Genomic DNA, 12,861 nt, shown 5'->3' on the forward strand with positions numbered 1-12,861 from the left:
TTCCTGTATTCTGCCTTTCAGGAGTCTGCCTTGTTTCTTCAGGCTCTCCAGTTCTCCACAGCGAGCGCATATGTAAGACCACCTCCCAGAGGGGAAATAGTCATACATATGGCAGACAGTGCAGAAAACTGGGTAGCTCAACATCCTGCTTCTGTCTGCTGCTTCCATTGCTGCCCGCTTGCCTGTCTGCTGTGGATATCTTCTGCGTCTGCTGTGGCTGTCCTCTGTGCCTGCTGTGTCCTCTGCGTCTGCCTGGTTGTGTGTTCTCTGTGCCTGCTGTGTCTGCCTGGTTGTGTGTCCTCTGTACCTGCTGTGTCCTCTGCGCCTGCTGTGTCCTCTGTGTCTGCCTGGTTGTGTGTCCTCTGTACCTGCTGTGTCTGCCTGGTTGTATGTCCTCTGCGCCTGCTGTGGTCTCCTTCTGCTCTCCTTTAGTGGTGGCTCGCCCCTTCTCAAGGCCCTTTCGCAAAGGCACTCTCACTAAGGCGAGCGCCTTTAATGCTCGCCTTTGACACGTGCCGAATGGCTGAGCGCCATTGGCCCTTTCCCTTTTAAGGAGGAGCGCCGATGGATGATGTCAGGGGGTGTGCGGAGCTACCTCTCACCGATGCCCCTTGCTCTCTCCTGCCTTCTGGTTTTTCTTCTTCCCCTCTCCTGTTCTCTGGTCTGCTTTTCTCTCCTTCTCTTTTCCTGCCTAAGCCTGTTTAACTTGATATTTCGGCCGCTTTTGATACCATTGATCACGACTTACTCTTAATTAGACTCGAGGAAAAAGGAATAAACGAACAAGTGCTACAATGGTTCAAATCTTACCTCTCAAATCGAACTTCTACAGTCAGATTTAACAATGAAAATTCGAATTCATTTACCACTTCTTTTGGTATACCTCAAGGTTCAATACTATCCCCCTTACTATTCAACATCTTCTTATCTCCGTTATTAGAAATTAGTCAGGCCTTAGGTTTTATACCATTCTCTTACGCTGATGACATACAACTTATTCACCCCTTGGATCCCGGAAATTATTCAGAAATCTTAGCTATAAATCAAAAATTGGAAAAAATTCAAAATTGGTTGGATTCAAATAAACTTGCGTTAAATATTAATAAAACAAAATCCATTTTGTTTACCTGGAAAAAAGAAATAACACTTAGTAATCCTTTTTATCTTAAAAATACTCAAATTGAATTGGTTCCCTCAGTTAAAATCCTTGGAATAGTAATTGACGCAAATCTTTCATACCATGATCATATTTCTCTTATAGTTAAAACCTGTTTCTTCAAACTTCGTCAAATTAGATCAATCTCTAAATTCCTTACTACTTCATCCTTGAAAATATTAATCCATTCTTTTATAATTTCAAAAATCGACTACTGTAACGCTTTATTCTTAAATATCACAAATAAGGAGAAAAGGAGATTACAGATTATCCAGAACATTGCCGTAAAATTAGTTTATAATGCAAAAAAGTATGATCATGTCTCACCTCTTTTGAAGGATGCACATTGGTTACCCATTGGGCATAGGATCATGTTTAAAATAATGTTTCTTATTTTTAAAACATTAGCTTTTAATGAACCGCAGTTCATATCTAAGTTATTAATTCCTTACAAGCCAAAACGCTCGTTAAGATCATCAGAACAGAGTCTTCTTTCAGTACCATCTTTAAAGGTTATTGGAACCAGAAGACCAGATATTTTTACAGTTATGGGCCCTCAATGGTGGAATATGTTACCACAGTATATTAGATCTGAACCTGATTCTGTTAAATTCAAATCACTTTTAAAGACTTATTTATTTAAAGATGCCTATGATTTTTAACACAGCTTTCTTAATTCTTTTTTACATTGTGCTCTGGTTTTATAAATACCCTCCCTATTGTTCTTTCCTCTTTTTTAACAATACCCTATTATTGTAACTTTTTTCCCTTCTCTCCCTAAACTCATGTATGTATCATTTGTATCTAGTATTTTTGAATTATCTTGTAAGTTTCTTATATTAAAATTGTAACATGTACATCGCCTAGAATTTATAATAGGCGATTCATCAAAAACTGAATAAACTTGAAACTTGAGCTCCGTTGACCCCTCTCCTGTTAAGGAGGAGCTCCGGTGGATGATGTCAGGGAGTGGGTGGAACTCCCTCTTGACGATGCTCCTTGCTCTCTCCTGCCTTCTGTTGCTCCTTCTTCCCCTCTCCTGTTCTCTGCTCTGCTTTTCTCTCCTTAAGAACATAAGCATTGCCTCTGCTGGGTCAGACCAGGGGTCCATCGTACCCAGCAGTCCGCTCCCATGACCTGTAAGTTCTCCACCACCTAATTTGTTTATACCCTAATCATTAAATAACCTGTATAGTAACCCTCTATCTATACCCTGCAATCCCTTTCTTCTTCAAGAAGTCATCCAATCCCTTTTTGAAACCCAATATTGTACTCTGTCCTATTACCTCTCCTGGAAGCGCATTCCAGGTGTCCACCACCCTCTGAGTGAAGAAAAACTTCCTAGCATTCGTTTTAAATCTGTCTCCTCTCAGTTTTTCTGAATGCCCTCTTGTTTTTGATGTCCCCGCTAGTCTGAAGAATCTGTCCCTCTCCACCTTCTCTATGCCTTTCATGATTTTATAAGTCTCTATCATGTCTCCTCTAAATCTCCGTTTTTCCAGGGTAAAGAGCCCCAGCTTCTCTAGCCTCCTGCTTGCCTGCCCAAGCCTGTTTAGGTTGGGTGTTTCAGAACTTCAGTGAAGACCTGCCAATTTCTGCTGCATAATGGCCGCTTTGTGAGAAGCAGCATTGTCATGAAGAAACATGATTCCTTTTGAAAGCTTGCCTCGATATTTGGAGACCTGTTGCTGCCTTCAGTTTGTTGAGAAGTGCAATGTAGTACTTTGCTGTGAAGATTGCACCCTTTTCCAGGTAATGTACAAGCAAAGTTCCATCTTTGTCCCAGAAGACAGATGCCAACACTTTGCTTGATGACTTCTGTGACTTGAACTTCTTGGGGAACCACTGTGTCTCCATTCTTTGGATTGTTCTTTTGCCACTGGATAATATATATACGTATGTAACTGACATATCATTGTACATGTGTTTGGTTGAGTTCCCTTTTAGGAAAAGATATTTCATCACCACTCGGCACTCTTTTGCAGTGAAATCTCTGTTGTTTTGTGCCATTTTCACTTCAGATCAGCAAAAAAATTAAATAATTGGGCTATAGTTATGAAATTTTGGTCAGACACATGAAACCATAAGCTTTTTGATGTGATGAAAGTATTATTAGGTGAAATAGGAAAAGCCAAAAACTTTTATCAGCACCCCCATTTGTATAATTGTACCCGTACTGTGTGCTAGTCCACACACCATGTGAAATAATTGCTGTATTATTGTTTGTTAGTGTTTTGTAATTGATTGATTATTGTGGAAAAAAATGAAAATATACAGGTTTATGAAAAACCCCCAACTGGCTTCATTTTAGGCCTCCCAGTGCTCCAGCCTGGCTATAGCTGTCACCAGGATAAAATTCTTCTACAAGTCAGAAGTTGCAAATTCTGGTTCTGTCCTTCACTGACCTGTGCTTCTTGGGACAGCAGTGAGGTGAAGTCTGTCAGATGCATCAGGATTTCACTGGATCTCAAAACTGACGGATAATCTTTTATCCTTTCCACCATGTCTTTAAATCTTCCAATTAGGTCCTCTGTGATCTATTGAGAGCAAAACTTTTCAGATCTTTATACCAGGAACTGCATTATTATTATTGTTATTAATTCAATGTTTTAGTGACAAGAGTGAGGCAATCTTGGGACTTCCATTCCCAGAACACCCTTTTATGCTTCCCACCTCCCCCTCCCCCCTCTGCCATCCTTATTCACCTCTCCATAAACTTAGGAGGAACCTAAGGAAATACTTCTTCATGGAAAGAGAGGTAAATACATAGAATGGCCTCCCAGTGGAGGTGGTGGAGGCAAAAATGTATCTGAATTCAAGACAACTTTGGATAAATATGTTGGATCTCTAAGGGACAGGAAGGGATAGGAGATGGCATGGATAGGCCGACTCGATAGGCCATGTGGTCTTTATCTGCCTTCATTTTTCTCTGTTTTGATGTTCCTTTTCTCCTTCCCTTTCCTCGCCCACCCTGAGCCCCCTCTCTTCTACTCTTCTGTTTATACATCTCAATACTGTATTTCCACAGTCACCTCTCAGTGTGATTAATTTAAAAATCTTTATTGATACGACACATGCAGCACTTGGTGTAGAAAGCAAAGAACATAAGACTAGCCTTACTGGGTCAGACCAATGGCTCATCTAGCCCAGTAGCCCGTCCTCACGGTGGCCAATCTGGGTCCCTAGTATCTAGCCAAAACCCAAAGAATAGCAATATTCCATGCTACCGATCCAAGGCAACAGTAACACATCAGTTGATGCACAATCTCTATCTTTCCAAAACTCATAAATAAGGGTAATAATTCATGGTTCCCACCTGGATGCGGTCTTGCAAGGAGATGTTTTCAGCTAAGGCCTGAGGATTGATGGTTAACAAATTCACACTAAATGCTGTAGTCTGGTCATACAGAGGTGTACTGACGCTTCCCTTGGTCTTCAGTGGAAGTTCAGTGCCATTACTTTGATCAGGTTTTCCTGTTACATGTGGAGTTTTCTTTTTACAGAGATTACAAGACGTTTTCTGAAAGACATAAAAGGGTAAAAAATTCACGATATGCCCCCCACCTCCTGCACTATAGATGTGATGGTCTCACGTAGGATTACCATTTGGTCCAGAAAGAAAAGGGCAGATTGCAATATCCGGGTTTTACTTCCATTGAAAACAATGTCTCAATCCGTCCTTCTCATTCTGGAGTCATATGGTAACCCCTGCAGTGCTCCTCAGCCATGAATAGGGGTTGGGAGTCTAGCACTCTGCTGTCCCTGGTTCTTGACTCAAAACACTAGGCCACTCCTCTTACACAAACTGCAACCCTCCTAGAACTATAGCCAAATGTGACCACCACCACCACCAGATTTTCCATCTGGAGATTCAGCTCAAAAGTAAGGATTGTGTTCTGAGTAAAGGGGTAGAGGTCTTTTTCACTTTAATGTGTTTGCCAATGCTCTTCCCTTTACTACTTCAATTTATTACCTTGTCTGTGTGTGTGTTAGGATTGGTAGGATTTGAACTGGTGATCCTAGAGAGCAGAGGTTGGTGCCACGGATCCACCAGTGATCCAGAACCAAGGACAGCCCCGGGGATATTTACCCCCTGGTTTCCAAGCTTCATTGGTCTAGTACAGAGGAAATACAGTATTTTGGGGAGCCAGTGAGGTACATCTTTACTGGTCAACAGATTCTTGAGCATGCATCCACCAAAGTCTCAGTCTTCTGGTCTTCCTGGTGATTCTTGGTTCCTGATCAGTTTAGCTATTTAAGTTCTCTTGCTACTTGATGTTCTACCCTCACCCAGTCCCCAGATCTCACTCCTCTGCTGGAGTTCTCTTGTACAGGTAGTTGCCCTCATGGGGCTGCTAGTGCTGATTATTCCCCAGAGGCTTTCTCCCTCACTGGGTCTTCAAGAGGAGCCTCTTGGGTGTTTGCCTGCTGTGGGTTCAGGATTATCAGCCCTAGTTGGTCTCTGCAACCATCAGTAACAGTGCACCCCACTAGAGGGTTACCTTTGCTCTTCCTGACCCTAGACCCCAATAGTACCCATGCAGATTATTTTCCTCTGTCCTGAGCTACTTCCAAAGCCTCTGTACCTTAAGCAATGCTCCCAAGGGCTGCTGCTCCTCTTATCTTAAGGAAAACCTCTAAGAATACTTACCTGCTGGGTTCAGAATTACCAGCCCTTATAAGAGGTCTATAACCACCAGTACCAGTTTTTTCCACTAGAGGATAGTCTCCTATCTCTGCTAGAACTATCAATGATACCTCAACAAGAGACAAACTATTCAGTTATAGTAAACTCAAACCAACTAAGCACTTGCTCTTTGGGAAGCCCACTCATCTCTCTCTCTCTCTCTCTCCTTTAAACTCATGGGGAGCAGGTTTTGTAATTCCCTTATTTTGATCCAGCTTTCTCCAATGAGTATGTGTCATAATTTATTCCCCAAAAGCTTTATTTCCTTCCTTGATTTAATTCTCTCAAAATATGTAAAAGAGTTCACATTAACATGCAGGCAGAGCTGGAAGTAAACACATATAGAAAACACTTTTTATATATATTAAAAGCAAGAAGCTTGGAAAAGAATCAGTTGAATGGCTAGATGACCAAGGGTAAAAAGGTCTTTCTTTACTTTGATCTTCACCAAGGAAGCTGTGGGGGAGATATCAGTGCCAGAAATGGTATTCAATGCCAATGAGCAAGAGAAACTGAAACAAATCTCTATAACACTGGAAGATGTAATAGGGCAATTTGACAAATCGAACAGTTGCAAATCGCCTGGACTTGATGGTATATAATAATAATAATAACTTTATTTTTGTATACCGCAATACCACAAACAGTTCAGAGCGGTTTACAATGTAAGAGACTGTACATTTACAGCGAAGACACAATGTGAGGGGATGTACTATGCAGTTGGGAGCAGTTTACAATGCAGGGGACTGTACATATACAGCAGAGATATTTATACAGTGAAAATACGGTGCGAGAGACTTATAGAGCAAGATACAATGCAAGGGACAGTATAATGCGGTTGAAGCAGTTTACTATGCAAAGATAGTTACATATATAGCGAGGATACATGGTGGTGAATGACAAGAAAAAATGCAACCACTATCAATTACAGGAGGGTGCCAAGATGGGGGGTTAGTAAAAAGGATGGAAAATGACAGAATTGAAAAATGAACTTCCAGAACTATTGTTAATGATTTATAAATTATGGTATTGGAAGACTGAAGGGCCAATGTGATGTTTATTTTTAAGGTGAAACATTTTTATTGATGATAATAAAAAAAGGAAAGCAGACAATAGAAATGCGGTCATCTATACAATGATAAAAACTATATAAACAGAGTCTTAACTAACTAATCATTAAAGTATTATCATCAGTTTTCAAACAGAGTGACTAGTAGGCACAACTACAGATAAGAAAGCAGTCACATCAGTCTCAGGGCCCTGTACTCTTATGGGCTCCAAGGATCAAAGTCACAACCCCCCCACCCCCCACCCTCCAACTTATTTAATGAAAAACTGTTTGTTGGCATTAAAGATGGGCAAATACACAGAGCATCCAAAGATAAAGATGATAAAAAAGACCAACATGATAGGAAAAAGAACAAAGCGCAGCACCCGCAAGCTGGTTAACATGTGTACTAAAAACAATCAATGTACAGAGCACATTAAAGGCAGAAAAAGCAATGAGTACAACAAAGAATACACTGGTGCACCAAATGCGAAATAGCAAAGATATCCCAAACCCCAGACCCCCCCCAACCAGCCTCCTACCCCCCCCTCACAAAAACAAGATCAGAGAAAGAGAAGGGGAAAAAGAAAGAGAAAAGAAAAAAAAAAACACAAAAACTAGCACAGCCAAGGTAGGAGGGCAAACAAGCACTAAACCGAAGCAGAACAATCAGGGCCCTGGACTCCGAACGACCCGAAGAAACAGAAATGAACCCCCCGATAAAATTTTTTTAAAAAAGGAGGAGGAGAAAAGCCGGGAGGAGGCCTCCCCAAGGCCGCAAACCCCTTACCACTCAGGAATCAAAAAGATAGAGTATTAACAATCAAACTGCAGACCCGAGGGGACAGAGAGTAAATATAAGGACCCCATACCTGCAAAAAAATTGGCGCAAAGAATGACGCACTCGACCCCTCTCAAGCAGCATCAGAGCATGCAAGCGATTACGCCTAGCCCAATAAGAAGGAGCCCAATCTGAAACCCATTCCCCCAGAATAATCTTCTTAGCCACTAAGCCAGCCTTCCACAAAAATAACTGACCCACCCCCGGGGGAAAACGAAAAGCCTCATATTTGTCCAACAAAAACCACGCCAGAGTAAGAGGAATGGAGCGGCCCAGCAAAAGCTCCAAATAACGGATCACCCATCTCCAGAAGGCCCGGACTACAGAACAGCTCCAAAAGGCATGAAAAAAGGACTTAGGGGAACAAGAACATTTCTCACATTGCGGCGATTCTGCTAAGCCCGAATGGAAAAGTTGAACGCGCGTAAAATAAGCACGATTTAACACCCGAATCTGACACTACTGGAGTTCAGCCGAAACTGAGAGGGTCGGAATACGTTTAATAAGGCAGGCCACTTCCAGATCCGTGGGCTGTAAGCCCCAGTCCGGAGCCCAACGAGCGCACAAAGAGTCCCACCTCGGAGGCGGAACAACAGCATGGAGCGCCTGATGTAATGCTGAGATCGACAGGCCATCCTCCAAGAAGGGAGCAAAAAAGGCACGAAGCTTAGCACCCAAACCCAATTGCAGACCCTCCACCGCCAAAGAGTGCACATAATGATCTAATTGTAAATAAGCAAAAAAATCAGTGTTGCGAATCCCAGCGCGAAGCCGAAAAGTGCCCCAAGGTAGAAGCACGCCCTCCGAGGTAAGGACATGCTCCAACACAGTGAAGCCCAACTGAGTCCAGCGTCGAAAGGATGCAGACATCCGGCCAGGTAAGAACTGAAGGTTCCCCTGCAGGGGTAACAAATCAGACACTCCCAGGTTCCCCCCAGACCAAGCACCAGAGCCCTCCAACAATCACTTAAAGAGCCCAGCAGAAGTCTCAAGCGCAAGTGAGGCGGGAGCGAAGATCGAGGAGCATGTAACAAAGAAGACAGATGCAAAGATGTTAGAAGTCTAATTCATAATCAAAACAAGTATAAGAGTGTTGCTCCAGGATCGAATCCCCCAAGTAGCGAAGCAGGCAAGCCTGATTATATTTCTTCAAATCGGGAATCCCCATGCCGCCTCTTGACCAAGATCCCAACAAATAACGAAAAGCCATGCGAGGCTTCCTCCCCCCCCCCAAAGAAACCGAGAGAGATGCTGATGCAACGCACGGAGCTCCTTCTGCAGAAGACGGATGGGCAACACCTGAAGAACGTAAAGCCATTGAGGGAAAACAACCATATTAAAAAGATGAATGCGACCGTGCACCAAGAGAGGAAAGAATTGCCAGCCCTCCAGGCGGCGACGGGTTGAATCAAATAGCAAATTAGCTTGTTTAATGGAGGAAACCGACGGAGTCAATTGAATGCCAAGATAGCGAAATGCCCGGTCAGCCCATTTCAATGGGAAGACCACTGGCCAGGTGTCCCGAAGCTCAGGGATGGTAGGAAGGGCCAAGGACTTCTCAAGATTCAGCCGAAACCACGAAAAGTCCCCATATTCAGCCATCACCATCAGAAGAGCAGGCAGAGCTTGGACAGGACGAGTAAGATGTACCAGAAGATCATCTGCAAACGTGGACAATTTAAAGTCCACCGTGCCAATGGAGACCCCAGGAATGTCTGGATTACAAAGAACATCACGCACCAAAGGGTCTAAGGTAAGAACAAACAGCAGGGGGGACAAGGGGCACCCCTGTCGAGTGCCCTGCTGAATGTCAAAAGGGGCCGAAAGCAGCTCAGTAACCCAAACAGCCACGAAAGGCGAAGCATAAAGAGAGGAGACAGCATAAAAAAAAATCCCTCAAAACCATAATGCCGTAACGTGGCAAACAAGAACTTCCAGGAGACTCTATCAAAAGCCTTCTCCGCATCGAAACTAACCAACAGGGAAGGCAAACGAACATTAGCCATGTATTCCAAAGAAGTTAAGATACGGCGAATAGAACAGGCCACCCGACGATTACGGACGAAGCCCACCTGTGAATCAGCGATAAGATCAGGAAGAACACGGGCCATTCTATTAGCTAAGATCTTAGCGAAAAATTTTGCCTCAATATTAAGAAGGGAGATAGGCCAATACGAACTAAGCAAGGTAGGATCCCGGCCTGGTTTCAACAGAACCACGATATGTGCCTCCCGCAGAGACCGTGATAAAAATCCACTCTGAACATACACATTGAAGGTAGAAGTCAGCACCGGTGTAATTTCCAGAGTGAGTAATTTATAAAACTCCGCGCGATAACCATCGGGTCCCGGGGCTTTCCAAAGAGCGCTAGACTGAATCACCGAAGCCACCTCCTCCATTGAGATAGGTGAATAGCTGGTACACGAGGAGTCGGGATGTTATCGAGATATAACTCACTGGACATCTCCTGGGTTGTAGAGCGGGCATATAACTTCTGATAAAACTGGCGAAAAACCCTCACAATAGCCGCATCAGTACAAACCGACCCCACCCCCTCCTCCATTACCTGGAGCACCCGTCGTGGACCACCAGACATACGGATCAGGTTAACTAAAAGTCTTCCACCCTTATTACCATGAAGATGAAATTGATGTTTAAAATATTGAAGGGATCGGGCAGTACGGGCTTGCAAAAGCTCATTTAAAGAGGCCTGCGATACCAGCAGAGTGCTTCTCCGGGAAGGGGTGGGATGGCAAGCATACCACATCCTGTCCACCCGAACCTGCCCCTCCAATCGAAGAATTTCCCGATCACGTGCCTTTTTCTGAAAACTAGCATAAGCAATAATCTCATCACGCAAAACTGCTTTAGCTGCCTCCCAATATAACACTGGGTCCTCCAGGTGAGCCTCATTATGAAGCTGATAGTCCTTCCATTTCCGATGTATATGATCAAGAAACCCAGGATCCCGATATAAAGCCGCTCCCGCCCGCCCCCACACTCAAGGTACACCATACAAAGGCATGATCCGAAACGCAATATGGACCGATCCCTGCCGGAGTCGTAGAGGAAAAAAGACTGGTGGACAGAAGCCAGTAGTCTATCCGAGATTGAGTACCATGAGCATGGGATAGGTGAGTATAATCACACTCCCCAGGATGGAGAGTGCGCCAAACATCCACCAGATCCAGAGTCGAGCAGAGTTAAGGAATCCCCCTAGAAGAATCAATGTGATCCTGTGGATGAGGATCAGACTTGTCAACGGTGGGATCATGAACAAGATTAAAATCGCCCCCAAACACCCGAGGCAAATCAGGAAAATCACTCAAAGCCTTGAACAAAGAAAGGTAAAAAGCTTTATTATAAATATTTGGAGCATAAATGTTACAGAGAAGCAAAAGCATCCTATCTAAAAGGATAGAAACCAAGACAAAACGACCAGACGGGTCCGCATATACCCTCTTCACCGTCACAGCCAGGGTTTTCCGAATGAGAATCAAAACTCCAGACTTCCACAGCAACGCAGCAGCCCCCACCACCCGGCCAACCCACCAGCGGGCAAATTTAGCATGTTCCTGAGAGGTCAAGTGCGTCTCCTGCAAGAAAGCAATATCCGCCCAGTGACGGTTCAGGGTCTGCAATATCTTTTGTCGCTTAACAGGGGAAGTAACCCCATTAACATTCCAAGATATTAGTTTAACCATTAAAAACCAGAGGAATGAAAAACAATAATGAACCAGGAACAATAAAGGGGGGAAGGAGGGGGCCGTCCCAGCCTACAGCTCCCCCACATCGTAATTCCAAGAATGCAGCCTGTAAAGGCTCCCAAGACCCCGGGATGGCCTCCCCCAGCTCGGCCCCCAACCAGAGAGAGAAGAGAAGAGAAAAGAAAAAGAGAGAGAGAAAAAAAAAATCACAACAAACCAAAAAGAAAGCAACCCCAAACCCCCAAGCCAATACCAACCTGCCCCATTTCCCACACCCCCCAGAAACACCAGTGTCCCTTAGGACTACCCAGGGCTGTCCCAAACCCACCAGAACCCTGCCCTCCCGATCAAGCCCCAGAAGAAAAAAAAAAGAACAGGATGAAACAGCAGTAGGAAACCCGCACAAACCCCAAAGAAACCTTAAGCATAACTGGGGCAGCAAAATCCATCAGGAAAAGGAGCAAAGAGCACAAACAAAAATGCCCCAATCCAACCCTCCAGCCAAACCGAGCAACCTTACCAAGAACCATCGCCCATAACAGGTGTATACCCAGACCCCATAAGTCCAAAGAAATAAGGCCAATACCATCAAAAGAACCCCAGCATCCTGAGCCAGGACAAAAAAATAAATAAACCAACCCATCCAACACCTCCCAGCCCACCAAACCAAACACAAGCTTTGGATTCTCGCCCAGAAATAGCTAAGAAGAAAAAAAAAAAATAGCTAAGAAGAAAAAAAAAAAAAAAAATTTTTTAAATTGAATCAGGTTGGGCAGACTGGATGGACCATTCGGGTCTTTATCTGCCGTCATCTACTATGTTACTATGTTACTATGTTACTATGTTACCCACACAGCTAACATAATCCCCCCCTTCAGACACACAGAAAACTCTCATAAGTGACCCAAAGTCCAAAAATCAAACAACAAATATCAAGACACCAGGCCGTCAAAGTCAATGGAGCAGGAGTCTCCAGATGTCAACAGCACGCCACCAGGAAACCAGGGCCAGTCGACAAAGCAGGACAAAATGGTGGTAGGGCAGGCAAGAAAGAGCCACACAGCCGTCTCATAGCCAGGAAACAGCGAACCAAAGGAGGTTGAAGCGGATCACAACCAGAAGCCAGAACAACACGGCAACAGTCAGAGTGGAATATCCAGGGTCACAGGGAAGGTGTAGAACTGGTGGATGGAATAGCCATCTGAGCCACCAAATGATTGGCATCTGCTAGGTGATCAAAAAAGTGAGCTTTGCCCTCAAAAGAAATCTTCAGCTTGGCAGGATAGAGCTAGGCAAATTGCCGCCCAGAGAGAGGCCTAGGCTCGATGTTGGGCAGAAACCTAGAACAGTGTGGTTCTCAAATTGAAGAGGCCCCTTTGATCGGATGGCGCACAGGATATCCATCTTATGCACAGAATTGAA

General features: G+C 44.1%; 1 protein-coding gene across 1 annotated transcript in view; it reads right to left on the bottom strand.

Moving 5' to 3' along the window:
* PKD1L3 (polycystin 1 like 3, transient receptor potential channel interacting) overlaps positions 1-12,861 on the bottom strand; it is a 192,975-nt gene that overhangs the window by 179,635 nt on the left and 479 nt on the right. Inside the window, exons 2-4 of the mRNA XM_033941262.1 lie at positions 11,191-11,385; positions 4,473-4,676; positions 3,562-3,693 (exon numbers count right to left, since the gene is read on the bottom strand). Coding sequence (XP_033797153.1) covers positions 3,562-3,693; positions 4,473-4,676; positions 11,191-11,385 — 531 coding nt within the window. The remainder of the gene's footprint in view (positions 1-3,561; positions 3,694-4,472; positions 4,677-11,190; positions 11,386-12,861) is intronic.

The sequence above is a fragment of the Geotrypetes seraphini genome, chromosome 4, assembly GCF_902459505.1.
Source record: "Geotrypetes seraphini chromosome 4, aGeoSer1.1, whole genome shotgun sequence".
NCBI classification, from domain to species: Eukaryota; Metazoa; Chordata; class Amphibia; order Gymnophiona; family Dermophiidae; genus Geotrypetes; species Geotrypetes seraphini.